The 25862-nt window shown below is 36.2% G+C and overlaps 4 protein-coding genes across 4 annotated transcripts; 1 reads left to right on the top strand and 3 right to left on the bottom strand.

Moving 5' to 3' along the window:
• The first annotated feature begins 1619 nt into the window (after positions 1-1619).
• On the top strand, positions 1620-4427 carry LOC137717487 (uncharacterized). The gene is made up of 7 exons (XM_068456870.1): positions 1620-2105; positions 2353-2391; positions 2489-2559; positions 2876-2940; positions 3189-3278; positions 3359-3451; positions 3593-4427. The coding sequence occupies exons 1-7, from the start codon at positions 1741-1743 to the stop codon at positions 4022-4024; spliced, it is 1155 nt and encodes a 384-aa protein (XP_068312971.1). The 5' UTR covers positions 1620-1740; the 3' UTR covers positions 4025-4427.
• A 631-nt stretch (positions 4428-5058) lies between these two features.
• Positions 5059-5677, bottom strand: LOC137718451 (lachrymatory-factor synthase-like). The gene has a single exon (XM_068458005.1). The coding sequence runs from the start codon at positions 5630-5632 to the stop codon at positions 5132-5134; it is 501 nt and encodes a 166-aa protein (XP_068314106.1). The 5' UTR covers positions 5633-5677; the 3' UTR covers positions 5059-5131.
• Positions 5678-9639: 3962 nt separating this feature from the next.
• On the bottom strand, positions 9640-10143 carry LOC137717350 (lachrymatory-factor synthase-like). Its single transcript, XM_068456681.1, has one exon. It carries the CDS (start codon positions 10141-10143, stop codon positions 9640-9642), a length of 504 nt encoding a protein of 167 aa, XP_068312782.1.
• A 6286-nt stretch (positions 10144-16429) lies between these two features.
• On the bottom strand, positions 16430-16927 carry LOC137716991 (lachrymatory-factor synthase-like). Its single transcript, XM_068456317.1, has one exon. The coding sequence runs from the start codon at positions 16925-16927 to the stop codon at positions 16430-16432; it is 498 nt and encodes a 165-aa protein (XP_068312418.1).
• Between the last annotated feature and the right edge of the window lie 8935 nt (positions 16928-25862).

Genomic DNA, 25862 nt, shown 5'->3' with positions numbered 1-25862 from the left:
GATGCATGCTTACGTGGAATACTTGAGGCTTTGTGTGCGATTGAAGATTTTCGTTGAATCCTTCAATCACATCTGTTTATTGTTTATTATGCAGTCAATTTTTGTCAGATACTGTTTATATTCAATTTTAAATAAAAAAATTTTACAATGATTTCTGAACATATGATTACGATAAACGAATATAATTAAAGGATCCCAAAAATCCTCACAAAAATAACTCGGCTAGGATCCTCCTGGTTTGTATACCTCTTGTAAAATAATTCTTCTCTCTTTGGCTGGCAATTTTGAACAAGGGACTTGGCTGGCTCAATTTGGCAGCTTAATCCTTGACGGCTAAAGATGGAATTAATCTATGTTAATTAACTGTAAATCAGATTTAATTCAATCTTATTTAACTGCCGTTGATTTGCTGTAAATTGGATGTGGTTCATTTGAGTTTTGAGTTTTTGGAAAATACAGTGAGAATCAAGTATGTATCATAACACATAAAATTTCTGTGGTGACAATCGTAAATTACTAATTTAAGACACAATCGTAAATTGATACATTTATAAGAGATAAAAATGGTAATGTGATTTGTGTACGTAATTATCAAAATAAACCAAGTCATAATATCCCTAATCCTATTGTCCTTATTATTAGTTGGTTAAGAAAATACCCCTATGGCATAGTCCCTCGATGTGCTACTCTTTTGGGACTTCTTTTAACCGAAAATATTTTTTGACAATCAAAAGTGCTTATTAACTTCATTTAACCAAAAAAACTTAAAAAATATTTTTAAGTTGCAAAAACATTGTTAGAACTTTAAATAAAAACTTCAACATATTTTTGTTGTTTTTTTTTCTTCCCTAACCCACATGTCATCATACCGTATCTCTAATTTAATAAAATAAAAATTTAAGCCTCATGTTCAGTCTCCCTCTCTCTTTCACGTCTCTCTAAAGGGTAATGTTAGGGAGATCAAAATTTTAAACTAAATTTGCAAAACACATCATGTATCACTAATAGAAAACAAGCACGTTAATCAATACTTAAAGTAATAATTCAATTATTAACATCCACATTATTTGATTTAGAAATTTAATCACCTAAAATTACTCTTCTCGAAAACTTATTTCTCTTTCATATATATATATATATATATATATTTTGTATTTGCTTGCACATAGTTTATGGGCTTCATCGTGTTACGGATTAATAAAAACGCTTCTAAACAAATTTTTTTAATACAAAATCAAGCTCAAACAAGCCGTGCATGATTCGAGCCGAGCTGCTCAGCCAAAACTAACGTAACGTATATAATTGCGCGCACCTTAATCTGGCCAACTGCCTGTCCACATATTAAAAGTTTGACGTAGACCTTTAAAATCCCACCGTCCACAGCCGAAATCACCACTCCATCAGCCAACACGATCCCGCCACGTCACCTGGCCACAAAGCAATTAATCCTCCGTGCTTTTCCCGCTTTCTCCCGACACCACATTAGTTAACAAACCCCAAATCCAAACCGTGAACAACCGGGACCCACTAAAATCAACGCCCAAGATTGACCGCTACTATTTCGGAAACGACAAATTACGTTATAAAATCCCAATGAAACCGGCAAATATGTTTCCTTCCCCCTTTTCCATTTCGTTTCCTTTTTTTCCACCTTCTGCGTTTCTTCTCCCGAATCGGATTCCCGGAGAATCTAATTCCCCTCTCCTCCCTCTCTCGATCTTCACCGTCGATTCCTTGGCCATGTCGACGGCGGAGATGGAGCAGCTGACCTCCGGAGCCAGCAACCGCATAATCCCGATCCTCAAAACCCTAAGAGGCTTCCTCCTCCTCATCCACACCTTCTTCCTCTCCTTCCTCCTCTTCCTCCTACCCCGCCGTCGCCGCAGCGGAATCTCGGAGTCACTGCTCGATGCGCCGTCGTCGAAGAAGCGAAAGTCGGCTTTCAGGAGAGAGGAGGAGGACACCTTCAGGCGCAGAGCATTGGCTGAGGGGTATCACACCGGCGACGCCCACTGCTGGTACCGCTCTGCGACGTTCTTGTTCTTTGGTGGTCGCAACAACGCCCTCTTCTGCCGCTCATGGTTCCCGGTCTCTGGTATTCCAAGGTAAATTCTTCATCGTCTGAATTTCTGTGTAATTTCATTGGTTTTTTTTTTTTAATTTAATTTTGTAATTTTCTGTATTTCACGTGTTGTTAAATTTTAATATTGTTCTGTATTGTGCGTAATTTAACCGAAAAATTAGCAAGTAATTTCAGTTTTGGGTTTCTTGCCGTTGCTTCTGTTCTGTATAATCTTCGCAAGTTCTGATTGTCATTAGTAATTTATTATTTTTAATTTTCTGAAATTTCAGGGGTATTTTGATCATCATACATGGGCTTAATGAGCACAGGTAAAATTTCAGGAGCATTTTCTTTTGTAATTTGATGGGGTTTTTCCTGAAGTTATGTTGGTTTAATAGAAATTTGGTGCTTTATATTTGTTTGCAGTGGAAGATATGCTGATTTTGCAAGGCAACTAACCTCATGCAACTTTGGGGTGTATGCAATGGACTGGATAGGTAGCTAAATTTTTAAGATTTGTACTCGTTTTGGCGCTTTTGCTTTTATAGTTCAAACCAAACATCACTACGTTTTAAGGTCCACGCGTGGTTTATGCCTAAGTGAGGAAGAGAGGATAATGGAGTCTTATGATACTGAAATTTGAGCTCTTTTGCATTATTTTTGTCTGGACCTTGTGAGGACTTGTGGGAATACCTCATTTGCATTATGCTAGGAGTTTGTTGAATGGAAATGTGGACATGACTACTTAATTCGGATGATTTCTTAAGTTGTTGGATTTGTGTTTATATTAATCTATTGTTCCCTTTGTGGTAGGTCATGGCGGCAGCGATGGATTGCATGGATACGTTCCTTCACTTGACTATGTTGTTGCTGATACTGTAAGTTCAGCAGCATTTTCTCCAATTGATTATAAATCATGAAGTTCCATTCAACTCAGAATGGATAATTGGATATCCCCTCATCTCAAATATTTAGGATTTTTCTGTATAAACATAGCATTTTCGACTACATAGATGGGAGCTTGGTTTCTTTTCTTCATAATATTATGTACTGTATTTTTGGTTCCAAGTGGCTCTACTTTAAATCCCCCTGAAGTTTGACTGTTTTGATCCTACTCTTTCAATAGGGTGCTTTCTTGGAGAAGATTAGGTTAGAGAACCCTGGAGTACCATGCTTCCTCTTTGGGCACTCAACAGGAGGAGCTGTTGTTTTGAAGGTATGCCATCCAAAAATCTACTGACCGTCCAACTCGTTGAGTTTTAAGTTTATCATTAATATTGCTTAACGTTTGTGTAGGCGGCTGCCACCCCTCAAATTGAAGGAATGCTAGAGGGTATTGTACTGACATCACCAGCTTTGCGCGTTAAGCCAGCGCATCCAATTGTTGGGGTATGTTCTTTACTGCATCCCAAACTATGTTTATGTGCTTTTAGGCGATTTTTTCTTCCTTAAGCTTGAAACTGTGTTGAACACATGATCGTCACATGGTTGCTTACATCTTACAAACCTTTCTCTGATGTCCGAATTTAGGCTGTGGCTCCAATTGTTTCTCTGGTCGCTCCCAAGTTCCAGTTTAAAGGTGCAAACAAGAGGGGAATTCCAGTGTCGCGGGATCCTGCACAATTGTTGGCCAAGTACTCTGATCCCCTGGTCTATACAGGTCCAATCAGGGTCCGAACAGGCTATGAGATATTGCGGATCTCCACTCAATTGACACGGAACTTTAAGTTTGTGAATATCCCCTTCTTTGTTCTTCATGGTACTGCTGATAGAGTCACCGATCCGCTAGCCTCCCAGGACCTCTACAATGAGGCAGCATCCGAGTTCAAAGATATAAAGCTCTATGATGGTTTCTTGCACGACCTTCTGTTTGAGCCGGAGCGTGTAGAGATTGCACAGGATATAATTGACTGGATGGATAAGAGATTGAGTGCTGGCGTCGAAGATGTTAACGGCCTGTAATTCAATTCGCCTACCCCTATTCCGAAAAAAAAAAAGAAAAGCATCGGAAACTTACATGCGTAGGGAATCATCGTTTTTGAAGCAGTTAGGCCATATATCCTACTATATAATTTTAGCAGTTCAAAGTTATTTACATTTAAGCGGGTTTCTTGTGATCATTCTTCAACGCTGGTGTCGTGTTTCGTTTGGTCCTGCCGCGGTTATGAACCTGGGGATGGAGACCGGAGAGCATCAGAAAAACTCACATTCTGTGGAAGGGTGAGGTGTTTTCGGTGGTCCAATGTAGCCAACCTCCTAGCTACATAGCAAGATTGATTTCTAAATGTGTATAAAGAATATGTTCATATCTTATGGATCAATGTTCAACCACATATTGACTTAACCAATCGTTTCACTTTTGTCATGTACGTATTTTTGTTTTGAGAGGCAATAGGAATGGTGCTAGTATTAATCGTTCATACTCACAAGTCACGGTGGGTCGTCGTGTATTTGGTGACTATGTTAGGATAACTTAAAACGATAATGATTGATGCAACAAAACCACGTGAATTTTTTTAATGTGACTGGAACACGGGTACACAACGTATTTTTATACAAATGGTTGGAAATTTTATTTTTTAAGTTATTAACTTTTTAACATATATATATATATATATCATCATTTATATAATGATACGTGGTGTACCACTCTGTGTTCTGTTCGCTCTGAAAAATCTCTTCAAAACCACCATGATGTGTATGTGGTTCTTATTGGGTCAATTTATAATGTTAGCGTTAAGCAAAGTTTTCGCATCACATCGCATAATGTAAACCTTTTATTTTTCCGGATGATATTTGGAAATCAGTCCACACAAAATTTGTGGTGAATGCTCCAAACAAATTAGCTAGACACTCCTTCCTTTTGACATAAAATCACTGATTTTTCATAGGGCTTTAATCATAAGCCCCAAAAAAGCAAGGATAATTTGTGGGTAATTCTCACACGAGGGTATTTATTACTGAACGAAGAGAAAGATGGAACTTAAGAAGTCGGGTGCACGGCTAAACGCGAAGAGAAATTCATTACAAAATACATAAAAATGCTAATACTATAAGCACACAAAAATATCAATTAGTAGTAGATGGAGGAGCATGCTCCATGATCGTCTTTCCTATCAGCTGAAGAGAAGAATCAAGATACGAAAGAAAATCATCCAACCCCCACCCTTCGATCGGATCGCAAACAACCGACCACTCAATCTTGCACCCATCTCCGCCGTCCATCGCAACTACTTGCATTGTTGCAACGTACGACTTAAACCCGAGATTGCTCTCCGTGATCTCGTAGCTCAAGCACCGTTGGATCGGATCAATGGTCAACAACTTCTCTTTAGCCCACTTGATGCTGGACTCATCATTATCAACAGGCGCACTCGCGCAGTACCGGATCACACCCGGCTGGCCAGGGACGCCCTCCACTTGGAGGCACGTGGCAAGCGTTGGGAACCACTTGTGTAAGTTGCAGAAATCGGCCAGGGCCGTCCAGGCTTGCTCCGCTACCGTGCGTTTCAGCTCGGCGGAGGTTTTGCCTTGCCATTTGGACTGCTTCTGATCGTCTTCTTCCTCCATGAGAAATAGGAAGAGAGAGAGAGAGAGAGAGAGAGAGAGAGAGAGAGATTTGAAAAGGAGAGTGAAAATTTGTGCGTTTTATTTAGTCCATATATTTGTGCGTATTGACTGCTGTTTGAGTGGAAAGGTGAGTCACGCAAGATTCCTCGTTTCCTCGTCAATTATTTTACTTGGTGGATGCTTAATTGGTGGCCAACTGGAGGAACGAGGATCATCTGGGGTCCTTTTTGTAAGGATCTCGGAATCCTTAAATCGTATTTGTTTATCGTATACATGTAGTAAAAAATTATTTTAAATATTTATATTTAAAATTAAATATGAATAATATTTGATAAAAACTGACAAAGAAAATTCGGAGAGGATCCTCATGGCAACTGGAGAGCTAATTTTGTCTTACTTGTTAATTTGTTGACTACTCACGAAAGATTCTTCAACTTGGCAACACAATTAATTTAAGGAAAAATTTTGACATTAAAATAGAGACGCTAAAGTGATTGTGTTCTGAATTAATCATGCGATGTAATGGAGGAACTAATATCAGATGGAGTTGGGTTAGGAGTTTGGGATGCTACATCGACCTCTGAAGCAATGTAGGTAAGTTTAGGGGTGGAATTATTTGTCATTCTACAATATCATACCATTACTACACTATACCATATCGATTTTGCGCCATTTTTTTTTATACCAAGCGGTAATGGTACGGTAATTGTATCGAACTTAAGATATTTGTTATGGTATTTGTATCCAAAACCAGATAGTATTAATGTACCGCCTTTCCTCGACTCAATCACTAGAGCTAATATCACCCATATTTGCTCCTAGCTAATGGTGCTGCCCATTGCCTTGCCCTATACTCAAATCAATATTGATCTTGGTTCGAAGATCTTCCCGACGTTTATTTGATTTTCTCTTAGACTATTGCTCCCCTGTAATTTTCTCTGTGTCGCTTCTGTATTGAGGTTCTTCTACAATGTTTCTTCTGTTTTATTAGTGATGTGGTTTTTCAATGAAGTGATGCTCAATGGAGGAATTTTGAGGATCGCATCCTCCTCCTTATGATCATTCTCAGAATCCTTGTGAAAGTAGGGAGAGAGCTCATCAAATCGTACATCTCTAGACACTGCCAGTTTCCCAGTGTGTGGGTTGTAACATTTGTACCTTTTTAAGGACTAGAATATCCATATTTGACAGCCTTATTAGGTTCCAATCTATCACGATGAGCAGCTTAAATGTGTGCATAGAAAGTGCATCCAAAGATCCTGAGATGAGACAAGTCCATGGTTCTCCCTTTCATAAGGTGATTTGACATTTAACACACGAGTAGGCAACCTACAGGTAGTAGTGATAAGTGCTAGGACCAGAACCTCTGGGGTACATTCATTTGGAACATTAGGGACCTTGTTTTCTCCAGCAAGTCCTTTTTTTTAATTTTCTCTTGGCTACACCATTTTGTTGTGGGGTACCAACACAACTAGTTTGGTGCAAAATGTCATGAGTGCTAGAATAGTTGGACATGTTATTGGTTGTGTACTTAGTGCCATTGTGTGACCTTAGTGTTATTTTAGATGAAAATTGATTGGTAACAATCCTTGAAAACATCAAACAATTCACTCTTAAATTTCAAGAGATACAACCAAGTGACTTTATAATAGTCATCCACAAATATGACATAATACTTGGATCCATCAAATGATTATACATGAGAGTGACCCATATATATGAGTGAACAACCTTAAATAACTTACTGGTTCTAGACTTAATTAGACGATACAAAAAGAAGTTCGGTGGTTTTTGACAATTGACAATTCTCACATTCATGTGAGTTTTTACAAAAGTTTGGAAACAAAGTGGACACTGGTTCTGAGGGATGGCAAGGCGTTGGTGCCAAAGTAGGTACTCCTGAGCAAGACTTAAGTTGGCAATGGGATCCTTGACAAGGTTGACATTCGTTGAGAGATATTATAGTCCATTTAAAAAGAACCATTCACCAATCTTATAATTATTCATTCTAATCTTGTAAAATTTCATCAAATTCAGGACTCAACTGAACCCAATCTTGACTAGGAGTTTGTAGAAGACTTGGTGTTTCTTTTTCTCGGCTCAACGAATACCATAGCTGCTGGAGCTTCACTAGGTTAGAGTTTCAATATAGTAATAATTATTATCACATGCATTAGTGTTCTAACCATGCAATCTTAAAGGACAACATGTACCAGTTACTTATGAGAAACATGGCTTATGCAACATTTAGTTATAAGGATTTTCTCACTCGACCATCAAAGATTCTTCATCATGTGTTCGCTAGGGTAAATGAAATTCGTTTGGCTCAAGAACAAATTTGTATTTTGTAATTTCTGTTGGTGGCACGTGAACAAATTGAAATTGATATTGGGTTACCAAAACCACCTCATATTTTGTATTTCTATCACGTATATTTGGTACTTGATCGGTGGCGCGTGGGCAGGTAGTTCACATTTAACAGTAAAATAATTCTGAATAATTATTCATAACAAAATACTCTTAATTAATCACCTGATAACTAAAAATATATAATTAATTATTTTTGAAGTTGTATAAGAAAGAAAATAAATAAATGTGTTTTTAATATACCTCATACTCTGAAAATATCAACCATGTTATCCAAATTTAAAACATATCAAACTGTTTTTTTTTTTTTTTTTCACACTGTTAGAGTGGTGCATGTAATTTTAAAAAGTGTAAAGTTTCTTTGTAACTAGATTACACCCTATGTGTGTTGTTTGAGTAAATATTTCTAACTAAAAAGTGTAAGGAATTCGGGCTTTAAAAAACACTTTTGTTCATAAGTGTTTTTTTAAAGTGTTTTCATTAAAAGCACATCAAAACTTTTAATAAAAATATAAGTGCTTTCTCAAAAAGCATCAGAAGCACTTTTACAATTTGAAGAAACTCTTATAATTATTTTAAAAGCATTTCCAATTACACAATACATATGGGTGTTTTGATTGACCAGCATATAGAAAAACTGAGTCAACAATAATATTTGATAGGAAAATAATGCAACGATATCAAAGAATATGGTTGTAGAATGGTGAAGTCTGTAGAATTATTAGAGAGACGGGTCGAAGGCCCACTTCCATCAACTCCGATATTATCCCCAACTTGGTAATTACCACATGCACAATCCTTCATGTGCGGGGTTTTATCACAAAATGTTTTGTATTAGTTGAAATTGGGTTAGGATATTTAAACTATTACATTACTAATTTGATGACGGCTAGTTTCAAAAACATCATAACTATTTATTCTATATGAAGTCATTATTTTCAGTGTTCTAAAAATCGGCCTAAGTGAAGACCCGTCGCGATTTAGGGCAAATCGTTTTAAAAAATCGATCTAGAGCTAGGCGGATTTGATTTTTTTTTTTTTTTTATTTGTTGTGTTCTTTTTTTATTTTTTAGTTTCATGGTGGTATACTTATGGAAATGGTGTACCTAATTTGCAAAGGATGGATTAACTACAAGTTCATCCAATTGTGAAATGAATTGGAGAACTTTTGAGGAGATACATACAAAAAAAAAAGAAATAAGCTAGATACAACAACGTTAAATAGTTTAGTCGACATCCAATCCAATGCAAGGATCATGAACAAGAAGAATTTAGTGTATCATCCAAGAATACTCCTCATTATGATTTTATGCTTACTGTTTTTAAAATATTGAACGTGTTGGATGGATGTAATTTGTGTATTCTTCTACTTCTATTTTTTCATTTTATCATTCTTTTATTATCCATACAAATATAGTTTTTTTTTTAAAGTGTAAATAGGCATTTATTTACAAGATATATAATAAATTTACATAAATCCGCTTAGGTCCTAGGCCTGAGTCCACCGCCATATTAGCTGTGAGCGTTTTTTAGAACCTTAATTATTTGACATATTACATATTACATAAACATGAAAAGACTGATAAAAAAAAACATGAATATATATATATATATATATATATATATATATATATATATATTTAAGTAGATAGAAGAGCATGCTCCATTGTTTTTGCAACCAATTGAAGATTAGACTCAAGAAACTCCTGAAGATTTTCAGATCTCCATCCATCGATCGGTTCACAAACAACAGACCAATCGATCTTGCACCCGTAAGCACCATCCTGATCAATGTCGTTCGTAGGCACTACTTGCATGGTAGCAACGTAAGAGTGAAACCCCATGTTATTCTCAATGATCTCATAGCTTATGCACCGTTTGATTGGATCAATCATCAGTAGCTTCTCCTTGACCCACTTGACGGTCGACTCATCAGCGGGATTGGTAGGAGGAGTTTCACAGTACCGGATCAGACCCTGTTGGCCGGAAACTCCCTCGACTTGGTAACATGTGGCTAGTTTGGGGAAGATTTTGTGTAAGTTGCAGAAATCAGCCAAGAGAGGCCAAACTTTTTCGGCTGCTGAGGCTTTGAGCACAGCGGTTGTCTTGCGCTCCCATTTTCTGGACTCTGCGGGTTCTTGCATGATGAGAGAGATAGCTAGCAAACAAAGGAAACATGAATGATTGGTTATAAGGGAACATTATTTGTGACACGATGTATTTATAAGGTTCGAAAAGATGCTTCACTCATAACTAATAAATTTACATGTTAGGTGAAATGGAAGTTGACTTATGTGCCAAAAAAAAAACAAAAAATGGAAAGTTGACTTGCACTGTACGAAAAAAAATATTAAATTTGACTTGGTAAAAAAAAATAAAATAAAATAAAACACACACACACACACACAACTATCTATATACAATTTTAAGTGTGGTGGAAATAAAATTAATCACGAACTCGCCATTTATAAAATTTGAGTTTACAGCTTTTTTATTTACAAACAAAAAAGAATAATATTAGATCAACGGTAAAAGAAACAAAGTTATATTAGACAAAATAAGACACAAAGCCGAACTTTCATTCTTTAACTTGTTAATCATTGTAATCTTGTTCTCTTCTTTTTGTTGGGTACTAATCTTTTGACTTTGCTTCAATTTTGTTATTACGAGTGCACATCTAGCAAAGTCCTTTGGTTGTTGAATCTTGGAGGTCGACGCGCAATAGATCTTTTTGCACCGTGGTACTTGGGAGAGAGCGCAACATCGGCTTTAAGGACAGTGATTCTCCACCCCTCAAACAAAGCCGTATCTCTATCATTTTGGTGACTTCTTTCTTATTTATTGTATTTGTTGTATTTTATATATTCACAGAGATTATTTATTGTAATTTTCCAGCAATGTTATTATACAAAGTTTAATCTAAACAATTTTTCTTCTAATAAATGATCTCAAAATCTCTTAATCTGAATTCTAAAGCTAATTAAATTTTGACAATTAGTTACAATAAACATATTTGTTATTTCGTTGCAAAAATGATCAGTCGTTATTATATTATTGTTGTATTGTGGTTATATCATCGTTATGTCGTTGATATATGATCAATACGTTGTTGTTACTTAACATGATCATTTCTGCAAAGGGTAATGTTAGGGAAATTAAATTTGGAGACTAAATTTTGAAAACTAAAGGACATGGAAGTTGATGATTGATTTATTACTTAAGCGTAGATAAACGTGCTTATTCTGATTAATGACACATCATTTAGTTTGCTAATTTAGTCCCCAAATTTAGTCTTCCTAGCATTACCCTTTCTGCAAATCAAATGTATCTATTTCCCCTTAATTTTTTTTTTTTTTAAAAGAATTGTTTGAGTCTCTAATACCAGCACTTCCAACCATGATTTCCTAAAATGTCACTAAATTTACTCTCTTCTTTTACCTATTGTTTCACAATTGTACTTATCCTATTATACCCATGTTGATTAAGTATATAATAGGCTTATGGGGAGGTTTGTGCAACTATCAAAAATATAAACATGTTAAAGTGCATTGGTAAACACATGATATTGTCAATTAAGTCTCTTCTCTTACTTTTCTTTTTTTAATATAAAGAAAAGTTTTTTATATCATTGGTGAACATATTAAAGTGCATTGCTTAAAAAAATGCAAGGCTTATGGGGTGGTAAGTCTTCTCTTACTTTCTTTATTTTGCAAGTTTTCCCATTCCTTCCTTTGCAATTAAGTGGAGGCCTCCCCAGCATCAATATTAATTGTAGGTTAGCGGTTTACTTTGTCAATGTGGAATATATATACTTGCAACTACATGATCAACACGTTAGAGGCTAGAAACGTAAGCATAGCTAGACTGCATTACAATTGCATGGAAACTTTTAAGATTTTCTCGGTAAAACAGATGGAGGTTTCATTGCATAGATACTGTTAAGACGTTTTAACCTAATGATTTAGAAATCGTGTCAAAATTTGTGTTAAACAGGTGGTGTCACAGATCAACCCCTATGTTATATATATGGGTTAGTATCTAGGGACATTTTTTTTTTTAACAAATGATATTATCTACATTAAATGGGTGGGGGAGGGGGGGGGTGGGCTAAACCTCACATTAAGCTAGCAATAATGTGTTTTAAATTCACCTTTAGCAATAATGTGGTTATATATGTTAGAGGTTATATAATGTTAGTCTTCTACATCCCTCCTTAATATAACCCAAACAAGGTGTTTAAAAATGTGGTGTGCTATCCACACACCATTTTTACTTCTCACACTCCTTTGAATATTAGAACTTCCAAAATCCCTTTTAGGCTATTCCAATCCCAAGTCCTCTTTTTAATCCCTCATCGAAATATACTCTTAATTGTTTTTGTAATTTTTCGGCAGGTGAAACTTAAAATGAACTATAAATATGTGTATATATTGGGACGCATCTATAACACTACTTATCGTGTCAGTTCATCATACGTCACAAAGAAAATTCGGAGAGAATCCTGTTGGCCTCACAACTTGTGATTTTAACATTTTTTTAATGAAAGAATCACTAACAACTATGTGATTTTGCCCTTTCCTGTTTGCAAGGGTAAAGGACCATATTTTAAATAACTTGTTATCAAACTTGGCTGGAGATTTGTCTGATAACATGTAATAGATTGATGTGGAATACTCTTTTTTTATTTGACCGGATGGAGATTTGTCAATATAAATGTGTCATATCCTTTCCACTTATCCGTTTCACCTTGAATATTGTATTCGTTTTCAAAATAAGAATTATAATTATTAAGAAACCAAAACGGAAAACAACTGTACCAGTATTATATTACTCGATCTAAATTTCTACAAGCAGTCAAGCACGTGCTATGTTCAAGCAGTCAAGCCCGTGCTATGTTCAAGCAATCAAACATAAGCAGCACCGTGGTTAGTGATTTAACTTAACTAAGTAATTTTTTTTTTTTTCACTTTTTACCTGGTCGAATGGTGAAGTCACATTCATGGTAGATGTGTTCAAACATGATGATGTACTCAAGGACGGAGCTAAAAACTTTGTATGACGGGGTCTATCTTAACCTCAAGACTTGAAAAAAAGAAAAAGAAATCCATGATAGTAGAATTTCTTCTATAATTTTATTGCTTTTCTTTTCTTCTTAAATTTCTTTAAGCCAGCATGCAGACATTATTTCCCAATAATAGCTTATTATATATACATATTATTTGAATATTTAAACTAATCAGTTAAAGTACTAAAATATGATAAATTCAAGTACATATTTATTTGAATATTTCAACTCATCAGTTAAAATACTTAAATATGATAAATTCAAGTTCTGTAGCCATCTTGATTGTTTCCCTCTACATAAAACATTAGTGAGGGCAGTTGCCTCCAATGGGCCTTAGCTACCTCCATCCTTGAATGTACTCCTTTTATTCTTTGCCTATATAAGGGCATGTTTATATGGAGAAATGGAATTGAAAGGAATAAGTATGATTTTATTCTTATATTTATTAAAAATCAAACATTTGAATGGACTTGATTATGATTCGTTGGTTTTAGGGTTACTTTTAGGTCAAGGTGGACTAGGGTTTTGAGAACGTCCTCTTGTTTCTCTTGGTTTAATTTTGTACCAAGTCCAGGAATATGTCAAAAGAGTTAGCTCGTCTTATAAAATATCTCGGTTAGATCAATGACTCGAAGATTAGCATGATTAAGCAAATAATGGCTTGCTCAAGTAAGGTATGGTGTGGAAGCTAGAAGGTCATCCATTTAGCATGAGAGAGAGAGAGAGAGAGAGAGAGAGAGAGAGAGAGAGAGAGTTTGCCTAGTTGTGTGGAGTTTTGGGTTGGGTAATCCAGGCTTCCTGTGTTCTAAAGAGGTTTTCCTTAACTGAAAGGGCTGAAAGAAGTCTAGGAGAGAACTATAAGGTTGTGGGAAGATGGTTCTGTGTTCCTCCCTTTAACGTGTGAACCTCTGTCTTTTTTGGCTGAGTTATTGGGATCCCTCTTATTGGCTTCTAATCTCTTTTTTTGTAGGTGAAGGATTCCCCTCTAGGTTTCCTAAGGAATCTCTAATTGTGGGTTGATCTTCCCTCCTCTTTCTCCCTCGTTCTTCTGCCATTTCCCTTTTGGTGCAAGGAAGTTAGGCTCTGTTGATCTCGTGAAACCTACAGTGGACATTCTTCCCGAGGTGCGGCTTTCCTGGGTCAGCCTTCCACAGACGTTGCTTCCTATAACGTGTCTTTTGGCTTTCAGGCTTTGATATTCAGCGTGAGTTAGGAAAGGAAATTCAACCTCTTCCTTCATTACATGCCTCTTTACTGGGCTTTCAAGTGACTCTAGGGTCAAGTCTTGGTTTCTTCCTAACTAAGTTGGTTACCTTACTAAGAAAAGAAGGAAATTAGGCTGGTTCTCTCTCAAACTTCCCATGTGGACTACAAAGGTTATGGGCTTGGATCTTTGGGCTCCCAAGCAACCCAAAGTCTTCCATAATCTTGACTCCACATACGTCCGACAAACTTCCATAACCATCCACACCACAATTCACTTGACAAGCCTCGGACATGTAACTTAGGCTTACTTTAGCGTGAATAGTGATTAGCGTGATAAGGTATTGCATGATAAATATGCATGGATTTGCATGATTGTGGTGTGATTTACACAAATGCATGGCTTAATTAATGTAGCATGGCATGATTACTGATATAACCCCTTCTCGATTCCACATCTTGGCATGTATTTTGGGCCTGGCTTGAACCTTGTATGACAATTGGGCCTTAAGACTTGATTTGACTTGCATGTGACATTTTTGAGCCTCAACAGTTGATTTAGTAACAATTAAGGAATGGAAAAAAAAAATTGTATTTGGGTATCTTATACCTGAATAGTCAAGTAGGAGATTATCATGGAGAGTTGTTTACTTCATCTCATAAACATACGCTAAATCGTAGACACTAATTCAACAAAAAGTAATGGAAACATTATGTTGTACAATAAGATATGTCTAACTTGCATGAAAACATTTCAATGTTCACCCAAAAGAAGATAGAAGAGCATTCTCCATATTCTTTGTCATCAATCCCATAGAAGTGTAAAAAAAAAAAAAAAAAAAAAGCTCGAAGATCATCATACTTCCATCCCTCAACTGGGTCACTAACAAACAACCACTCGATCCTGCACCCCGTGCTGCCATCTTCACCGTTGACAGGGATTAATTGCATTACTGCAACGTAAGACTTGAACCCGAGACTGTTCTCAATGATCTCTTAGCTCAAATGGTGTTTGATCGGATCAATCTCAAGTAAAACCTCTTTGGTCCACTTGATGGTTCTCTCATCGGCAGGATCAGTCGGAGGAGTGGCGCAATATCGAAACACACCCGGCTGGCCGAGGACTCCGTCAACTAGGGGTATCATGTGCCAAGGATTGACAACCATTTGTGTAAGTTGCAAAAATCAGCCAATTAAGAGAGGCCAAACTTGTTCCGTTCTTGGCCTTTGAGCTCGCCAGAGGTTTTGCCTTCCCATTTTAATAATGGTGTTAATTTGGTTTACTCCCATTACAAATAAATTAACAAAGATATTAACAACAAATAATTGTGAGGAACATGGAATGGTGGTATGCCTTTATAGGGGTTTTCTTCATTGAAAACCACAAAAAGATTCTTCATCATATACATGCTAGTCCAAATGAAATTGTTTGGCTAAAGAACAAGATTTTGTGGGATTTACCAAAACACCATTTGGACTGGTCGGTGCTCAAGCTAGAATTCTATAATTGTTTTAAAAGTACTATTACTGGCACTCTAAAATATCATCTTATACATCGTATAATATGAACTTTTCTTGTATTTTACAAATTTAGAGTGAAATTAAGTAGACATTTTTAGAGTGTTAGTAGCAGCTTCTTACGGTTAAACAAATATAGAGTTTTTAATTACAAACAATATCACTACTATAAACTAGACTAGAATTAAATGAAGGCTCAAACCGATAAGTTAATAGGTTGAAGAAGAAGACCCTATAAAATCAATACAATATGCCACTGGCAAACATATACACTTGTTGTCACTCACTTAATATGCTCTAAGCCTCAGATAATGCACATGGCCTATATAACATTCTGATTTTATAACTTGTTAAATATAAACTGACTACATAATTAGTGCCTATGAGAGAGATGAGTGCATTTTTGCTCACCTCAAAAAATGCTCACCCCCTATTAATTACTATTAGATAAGTATTAGTTTAATTGATATAAAATAGGAATCTTAAAATTAAATAAGCTAATGACAATTAAGTATACCGTCATTTTAGGGGGTGAGCAAAAGTATTCCAGAGAATGATGCATGTGTTGCATTGTTTATCCACAATAACAAGGGAATTCAAATTTGGCATCTTGGCGTAATGCTGTGATGAGATAATTTAAGTAATTATCGAATACAAATTGCATCTTCTATTCTATTAGACATTTTCTGCAACCCAGCCTCATAGTTGCTCACCAGATCGCCGAAAACCCACCCTTCCACAGGATCAACGGTTATGGACCACTCGATCACGCACCCATCTCGACCATCAATATCCCCACGCGGAACAATCCTGAACGTCGCGACGTACGAATTGAACCCAATGTTGCTCTCCACGATCTCGTAGCTCAGACTATGGTCAGCATCATCAACGGCTATTAATCGTTCCTTGGACCAGCTGACTGACTTCTCGCCACTCTTGGAGGGGATTGAGAACCCCGAGCAATATCGGATACAGCCGGGTTCTCCGTTGGCTCCGTGAATCCCATGGCAAGTGGCTAGGGTTGGAAACCACATGTGGAAATTAAAGAAGTCTTTGAAGAGAGGCCATATCTGGTCCACTGTGGCATCTTTTAGGGTTGCAGAAACCTTGGCTTCCCACTTTGCATCTGAGTGCTGCTCCATTTGATCTGAGAGAGAGAGAATGAGAGAGGGAGGGGAGGATTGGTGGAAAAGGATTGAGGAGACTGATGATGGATTAAATGGATAAATCAGATCGGTTTCGTTTGTTCGTTTTTTTTCTTTCTTGTTTTTTGGGGCGAAAATTATATTCAATAAACATAAAGACGGGCTACATGGGCCAAACCAAAAGGACGGCAGAAAATCCAAAATTTATCCGGAGAAACCTAAGCAGAAAGACCAAATAAAACAACATAATTAACCCTACGTATAACTCCCGGTACCACCACGAATGCTTTGTCAGCAGTAATCAAGGCAGTCTTTTTTTGCTTGTCATACGATAGATTGTTAAATTAGATGTTAGATTAATCACCAAAGAAGTTCGAACCCACACCGACAAACAATGGTTCAACCCATTTACATTACTATGATAAAAGAGTCACTTGCATCTAATTTAACGACCGAGGCAGTTACATTGGAGAAAACGACCGAGTGGCCAATTCAACCAAGACAACATAGTACAAAAGTTACAAACCCGCAACCAATAAAGCACTGAAACCAGATTTTGTCACCAGGAACGCCTCAAACAATAGCCACCGAATCGAAATCACTTTCACCAAACCCTACAAGTATATACAGTAACAGATGGATGAGTGGTGAGGCTAAGGGATCATGTGAAATACCCTTACTTTGGCAGAAGCTGTAGAACACTTGACCTCGAGAGAACCCGGCATTGCCCGGCGGCGTAGGGACGAAAATAGACCCGACCTCCATCTTTTGTTCGTCGCTACAGGATCTGAGCAAAAGTTAGGGTGGGTATGAAAATGAGGTGGGCTGTAAGGGGAAGAGATGGAGGAGAATACAGGTATGGGTTTAAAAAGGGGGGACAGGGAGATAGGAGGTGTGGAAAACAAAAGACATTAAGGCAGCAGAAACCGACAAAAACACCGAAGAATCGACAAAGAACGTCGAGCCCACATGCCACCTATTCTCAAACCAACAGAGATGGAAGAAAAGGAGGATGATTAGAGGAAGAGGGTAGCCGGTTACCGCCGACCCCGGGCAAAAGCAAGGGCGGCAGCTGAGGTTTCAAATCTAGGGTTTCTGGCGACTAGTTGGAAGGCTAACGTTAAATTGGACATTTTTTAAAACATGAGTGGTGATATCCACACATTTCTACCTCACACCTTTTGTTTAATTTTTGTTCTTTAATTCTCTTCAATTGATTCCATCTGAGAAATTAAAAGGTATATGTGAAAGTAGAAAGGTGTGCACGGATAATACCATCCTTAACCATTTTCCTCATTTTATAATCACCAAAATTTAAGTGCATTTGGATTATTTTCTTATAGTGACACCGACTATATGTTTTCTACCAAACATTGAAGCTGTCAATGCATTAGGATTTTTTTCTTCTAACGGATTGCCGATCTTTTAATATTTTGCTTTTTTGTTTTTCAATTCAACAACACTATGAGATCTTGTCAAAAAAAAAAAAAAAAAAAAAAACCGACACTATGAGATTTGTACTTATAATCTCTTCTAATAAAGTAGAAATCGGAAAAAACCTTTCACAATTCAAGTGTACATCTTGACTGCATGATTGCATCTTTGTCAATGCCTAATGAGCACACACTCTGTGTGTGTGAACAATTTCATTTTTTTAATTTTTTTTATTAAAGAGTGATTAGTTTTTAAAATTTTTAAAAGAGTATTAAAAAATGATAGTGGGATAATTTCTCTTAATAAGTGCATATTTTATCTTGATATTACATAATTATTGTTTTTTTGTCCTCCTTATGTAAATATTATGTATCAAAAGTAAGGGTAAAATAGGGATATGATTGTCATTTTGTCAAAAGGTACAAAATTACTATTTTGCCTTCCTCATATCAATATTGTGCATTCAAAAGTAAGGATAAAATTGAAAAAAATGGGGGAAAAAAGTTGGCAAGGACTCTTCTCTTAATTGCATCTTTGTCACTAGCCGATGAGCGCACACTCTGTGTGTGTGAACAATTTCATTTTATTTTTTGTTTTTTTATTTATTAAGGAGTGTGATTAGTTTTTAAAATTTTTAAAAGAGTATGAAAAAATAATAGTGGGACAATTTCTCTTAATTAGTGCATATTTTATCTTGATATTACATAATTATTGTTTTTTGTCCTCCTTATGTAAATATTATGTATCAAAAGTGAGGGTAAAATAGGAAAAATAGGGATATGATTGTCATTTTGTCAAAAGGTACAAAATTACTATTTTTCCCTCCTCAAGTCAATATTGTGCATTCAAAAGTAAGGATAAAATTGAAAAAAATGTGGGAAAAAATTAACAAGGACTCTTCTCTTAATAGAATAAGAATATAAATAATTACGCATGCGAATTGAGATGTGAGACACGCTTGTGATGTCAGTGTTTCACATCACACACCTAGGTATATTAAATTAAATAATGTTTTGAATTCAACTTCAAAATTGAACTTAAAATTTAGGAATGCATGCGCAAATAGAACCCCTTACAACCATATAATCATAATTGTTTTTTTTTTTTGGTCAGAAATTATAATAGAATTGGAGGTACACTAAATTGAAAAGAAAAGGTAACAAGACTAGCCATATTTTATATACGGTTTATTGTTGAAGAAAATTGAGGTTCTATCATAAAATTAATTAGTAATGTGGAGAATACCTCAACTTAGTTAGCAGCCTATACAAAGTCCCATTAATGTGGAATTCATTCTCAGCAATGGTCTAGTATTGTCCTTGTGCACCTTAGCCAAAACTACGTGAAGCAGGTGAAAGAACCAAGGGTCTCGAAGAGACGGGGGGTAGAACCTAGGAATCACTCAACTAGGGACAACAGAACTCACTCGATGTTGCTAATCGTGGATTCGCTCACACGATCAAGCCAAACACTTGATTTTAAGAATTTGACAGAGAATAAGGTCAAATATTTGAACCAAAAAGAAGGTCGAATCTATTGTGTAAACGAATTGTTCGTTTTATTTATCACAGCAGAACTTGTAGGAAGAGGAAGAATGTGATTCTTCTTCAAATAATCATATATAGAAGTTAGAATCTTAGAACTTCCAAATTTGAACTATTCAGATGACGTTCTTCTTGCTTCAGATACAAATATTGTTGCTGCCCATAGAATATCTGAGGTGCCTTCTTACCTGACCAGTCGATCGGCATCCAAGTTAAAGCTATCCCAAATATTGCACTCGATGTGTGGATCTCTCACGTGTGATTCACTAATTGGGTCTCACGTGAAAGGGTGTGTGGAAATGTCTCACATCAACCGTATCAATGAGAAAAAAAGAGTTTAAATATCTTAACCCCACTCCAACTAGTACGGAGTAATTTTTTTTTGATAAAACCTCATACCTGACAGATTGTGCAGGTTGTAATTACAAAGTTGGGGACAATATCGGTGTTGTTGGAAGTGGGCCGTATAGCTTGTCTCTCTGATAATTCTACAGCTATCCACACACTCATTTTTACCTTCTACTCACATTCTCAATTCTAGTTATTGGGTCCAATAAATTGGAGAAGATCAAAGAATATTAATTAACAAAGGATGCGTGAGACGTAAAAATTAATGTGTGGATAGCATCATCCAGTACGAATTGTTAATTGGGGTTGATGCTTTACTACTAGAATTAATAAGTTGGGTATAGATGATCTAGATCTATATACAAGTCATAAGTTCGTAACTTGAAATATAATTCCACACCTAACCAAAAAAATATAAAAATACGACTGCCATTGCCAACATCACACAATTAGGGTTATTTAATAAGATGGTCCTTTTCATTCAAAGAAAAAGGAAAGTTAAAATGGTCCTTTGCAATGAGTAATTTTTTTGGTGTAATCAAACATGGTCATGTGTTAGAACAAGTGTAGCTACTATACTCTAGATCCAAGATAAGTCGTCTCATATTGTATAAGTGGACTGGTAGCACCATGTAGTAGTGTGGCAGTGATCTACTAATAATTGTCTTTACTTGGTTAGAATTTTCGATTCAATTCACATGAACATAAATATGATATATATATATATATGGTGAATACGATATGTAGTTGTAATTGAAGATGATGATGATGTTGCTATGTTCACTACAAGAAAACAGCATGCCTTGATCCAAGATAAGTCGTCTCATATTGTATAAGTGGACTGGTAGCACCATGTAGTGTGGCAGTGATCTACTAATAATTGTCTTTACTTGATTAGAATTTTCGATTTGATTCATATGAATAGAAATATGATATATATATATATATATATATATATATATATATATATATATATAGATGGTGAGTACAATACGTAGTTGTAATTGAAGATTATGATGATGTTGCTATGTTCACTACAAGAAAACATGCCTTGAGGCACCATTCTAGGCACGCGGATTTAAATTGGTGTCCATCTAAAAATTGCTTGCACTGTTTTATATTATCAATGGCCTTCGTATTTGTAACACCGACAACAGAGGCAATGTAACAGTTTGGAAAATCTAACCAATTATTTTGTTTTCCAACCAAAGAAAGATATTTATTCTTTTGTTCTTATATCTATTTTAAAATTTTAATTATGGGAAGCTGAGGCATTCTCATTGCTCAACTCTTGATAAGGAGATAAAGTCCTTCATTCTTAATTGTTCTTTGCTCATCCAACGGTTGTTATGAGAGCATGCAAAAACAACCACACCAAAAGTCCTATAAAAAATTATTGGGTGCTTCGGAGTACCGGTATTTTAGATGTTGTAACCATTAGATCTTGATTTTTGTATTTTAAATAAAAATCTAATAGTTAAAACGCCCAGAGTATTGGGTACTCCGGCACTCCCAAGAAAGTCCCAAAGCCTAATACATGGCAACTTTAATGTGACAACTCATCCCTAAATTTCTATGTAATTTTCTCCCCAAGTGTGTAAATTGACATTTATGCCCTTGTTAGTAAAGTGACGTGGACATGGTTATTCGGTTTTAAATTATTTTCCTCGTTATCATAATTAATTGGTACTCGTCGTTACGAGTGCATGAGCACGAGTTGGACTCAAATCAGAGTTGTAACAAAAAAAAGTTACATTAAATTAAACTGCGTTAAGAATGGGTAGATTTATTCACGTGCATGTTAATTATTTCAGTGCTGAAAACCACTGTTTTTTATAAGGCACGTTGGATTTCGTTTGACTTTAATTGTACAAATCTTATCCTTTTTCTCTTTAAAACTGGACCCGTGCCTTATTCACTTTCACCAACCAATCAGAATTTGTCCCACACTATAGCACCCAATCAAAATTTTCCTAATCTCAACCAATCAGAACTCACCTTCTCTCTCTTTCTCTATCTCTCTCTCTCTCTCTCTCTCTCTCTCTCTCTCTCTCATCTTCTCATTCTCTCTCTATCCCGAGACTTTCTCATCTCTATAACAACCATACACCACCATCAAATCTCACAGATCGAGCTTTCAACCACCACCACCACCATCACACTCCTCTCATCCTCATGAACCCAACCGTACAAACCGATAATGAAATGGTTGAGTTTTGAAACTCGGTAGCTCTTACTCGGGCGAGTTTTCCCCGACATGTTCCCGGCCGAGTTACAAGCTTTTGGGACATTTGGAAGCCTCCACACAACTCCCTTGAGTCAATAGCCTAGGTTTGAAGTCGAGTTAGTGTGGAAACACACAGTTTCGAGGCGAAGAAAATAAGTATGAACCTTTCGAGGCTCTTTCGGGCCACTTACGCCCACTTTTTGAACTTTTGAAAGGTATAATCTTGTCCTCCTCTTCCTGAGCTTCATTTCCATATAAAATGCATCGAAAATAGTTAAGAAATGAGCAAGATATGAAGCTTTGAAATTTTTCCAGAAACGGGCGAGATTTTCCAGTTTCCAGCGAAACCAAACAGCGGCAGAAGTCACCGAAGAAGAAGGAGAATATTCCGTCAAAGTTGATGGAATATTCTGACACCATTAGGTTCCGTTACTATTTAACGAAATATTCCGTCAAGTCTGACGGCATATTCCATAGGTATGTTAGTTTCTAACCTGAGCGTGTGGCCGTGGGCTAGGCGGTACGTGCGGTGCGTTCGGCCTCCGGGTGACGTGTGCTTGACGTGTTCAGGTCTGTGACGTCGAGTAGAACATTTTCTCATATTTAAACCCTCCGTTTGAGCAAACCATAGGGGTTTTTCCTAGCCACTTTGTGTATGTGTATGTTAATTAATTATTTTAGTTATTCACATATAGGAGAAAATTATCTTGAAGAAGTACAAGGTCAAGCAAGGTAAGGAGGCTACGATCCAACCACATATCAGTGTGTGGGCATTTGTTTTTATATGTATGATATATGAAGTTTTATAGTTTCCACAAATGCTTTTGAATTGATTGATGCCTATTATGCCATGATTAAATAATGTTATAAGAAATGTTGTACTGTTGTGAAATGCTAAAATAATACTACGGGATGAGCAAGTAAGTTTACTATGTTGATTAGAATTATTGAATCGTTATGGCATGATTGTATTTATGTAGTCTGCTCATCATTGCTGCACCCCGGTATTAGTGCTCGCCCAGGGCCAGGGCCAGTCTTTCACGTGTATGTTCATATCCGCACCACATGCTCGCCTTGGATCCAAGTAGGTGCCAGTCATGTCGTACAGGTTGTAATAGGCAACTCCGACATCTTGTCGTACATGTTGCAATAGGCAACTCCGACTCGTATGTGACCGCGAATAGCGCTAGTCTTCACATGATTGTAGCACTAGAGCATATATTATGATTATACCCAGTCTTGTCGTACATGTTGCATTAGGCAACTCCGACTTGTGTGCTATCATAGATTGATGAGCATCAGTTCAGTCGTTCAGGTTACATTAGGCGACTTGGACTTGTGTGCTAGCATAGATCGATGAGCATCTGATTTTATTATGCTACTGTTGAGATATTGTGATTGACATATTTCTAGAATTATTGTTGATTTGCATTTGATTTCATACTTATACGTAGTATGATTTTCTGGAAACTATACATGTCTTATAGCAAGGGGATAGTATGTTTAGAAAATAAATGTTTTGTATAAACCTTTGTTTTTGCCCACTCACCCTTCTATTTTTCGCCTCTCCAGGTCCTAGTTAGCTGATTTATTTTGTGGCATACGAGGAATATCCGACGGTTCTGACATACCTATAAATAATGTAGGGACTTTTCCCAGTTGTGTACTAGGTACTTTAAATAGTTTCGACTACACTGCTTATATCATCTATGCTCTAAACATTTAGGTTTTATGAATTTTAACCACTTCTACGCACTCGTTACTTTAGATTAAATAAACCCTAGTTTCGGTTTAAATTTATTCATATCCTTATTACTTCACTTTTCTTTTTTATTACGTCACCTTTGGGTGACGACCAGCATACCTCGACTTTGATCGGGGTGTGTCATTTAAACCCTAATAATAATAAGAAAAGAAAAATACTATGCTTATTACTATATTTTTTATACCACATATGTACCATTATTTCTTTCTTGCACACGTGAAATATTGGTATTCAATTTGGATACCACATATATTACATTGGCTCCCATGTCTTCAATTTAATGTATAAAAAAAGAATAGAAATCAAATTTTGTAATTATCAATGGGATTTTTTTTTAACAAACAATATTATCTACACTAAGAGGGTAGGGGACTGGACTATGCCTTACAATGTGCTTATCATAATAATGTGGATCAACTTCGTCTTTGACGAGAATCGAATCTAAGACCTCTCACTTATAAGTGAAGAATACTATTAGACCGTTATACTAATAGTATTAATAGGATTATTATTTTGGATCATTGGCTCCCATTTTTCTTAAAAAATAATTGACAACTTGGACACCGATGCGAACTGTTCATTGTAACACCGATTCATACGCAGTGTGGGATACAACATTAGAACCCTTGACTATGAACACTGACCATGTATCAGTGGATGCATGGTGGCTATAGATTTTGGACACCGAAATAAGCCTCTAATGAGATCAATAGACACTTATGAAAAACGGAGCGAGTAGGCCGATATTTAACTAGTGTTAGTGGGTATAGTATCTTATTGTGTGTAACGAATACGATACCGATTTATGACTAACTTTTGTGATAACGCAATTGCGCTTCGTGGTAATAATATCATTGTAAATATCCAATAATTTCTCAGAAGGACACTATGGTCCCATGTCAAATGTACAACCACCAATGTCCACAAAATGTGGTTTGCCACTTTGCAATTCCTTCCCAACCCGCCGAAGATGAATAAAATGCCAATTGTCCGACTTTAGGCGCACGGCGGATTAAACAAGTAAAAAACATAGGATCCTACATGTTAGCTTTCATCATGATCAAACCCAATACCTGAATAAACTAATTCAAAGAATTTTGATTTGCCTTAACATTTTGGTTTATAAATTTGAAAGTATAGGATAATGTAGGGCTAAAGGGGAGGCTTACACCTAATTAAAGTTTCCACACAACCGATATCCATTCATTTTTCACTTTCTACTCCTTTATCCCCCACTATAATTAGTCCATTATTAACATGAACTTAGCTTTATTTTTTTGTGTTGACTTATTTCACTTCATTGTAATATAATTTTGAGCGACGCTTTTTGTACACATAAAACTAACAGGTTTATTGACATATTTTCTAATACAAATAAATTCTACATACAATTATAAGACTTACTTTTCTAGAAAATGTAAATGTAGGTGTGTCAATTTTATATGTCTATAAAAAGAATCTGTTTTTACTATGTGCCCTTGTACAAAATATGTAACGGTAGCTTAAAGCAAAACTTTCATTTGAAAATATTTGAACGGTTAAGGTAGAAAGGCACAACTCAAGATTGAAATCAATGGGGGTAATTAGATGGATGGCAGTTAGTTGATTTGAGAC

This window comes from Pyrus communis, chromosome 15, assembly GCF_963583255.1.
Source record: "Pyrus communis chromosome 15, drPyrComm1.1, whole genome shotgun sequence".
NCBI lineage: Eukaryota > Viridiplantae > Streptophyta > Magnoliopsida > Rosales > Rosaceae > Pyrus > Pyrus communis.
The sequence above is the reverse complement of the archived record's forward strand: the minus strand, read 5'-3'. Positions and strand labels throughout refer to the sequence as shown.

What these genes read in the sequence shown, in the direction of transcription:
- LOC137717487 (XM_068456870.1), top strand. Translation starts at nt 1,741, where the DNA reads ATGTCGACGGCGGAGATGGAGCAGCTGACCTCCGGAGCCAGCAACCGC. An exon ending in CCGGTCTCTGGTATTCCAAG is followed by an intron (nt 2,106 to 2,352) that starts GTAAATTCTTCA and finishes CTGAAATTTCAG; the next exon opens with GGGTATTTTGATCATCATAC. An exon ending in CATGGGCTTAATGAGCACAG is followed by an intron (nt 2,392 to 2,488) that starts GTAAAATTTCAG and finishes ATTTGTTTGCAG; the next exon opens with TGGAAGATATGCTGATTTTG.
- LOC137718451 (XM_068458005.1), bottom strand. Translation starts at nt 5,632, where the DNA reads ATGGAGGAAGAAGACGATCAGAAGCAGTCCAAATGGCAAGGCAAAACC.
- LOC137717350 (XM_068456681.1), bottom strand. Translation starts at nt 10,143, where the DNA reads ATGCAAGAACCCGCAGAGTCCAGAAAATGGGAGCGCAAGACAACCGCT.
- LOC137716991 (XM_068456317.1), bottom strand. Translation starts at nt 16,927, where the DNA reads ATGGAGCAGCACTCAGATGCAAAGTGGGAAGCCAAGGTTTCTGCAACC.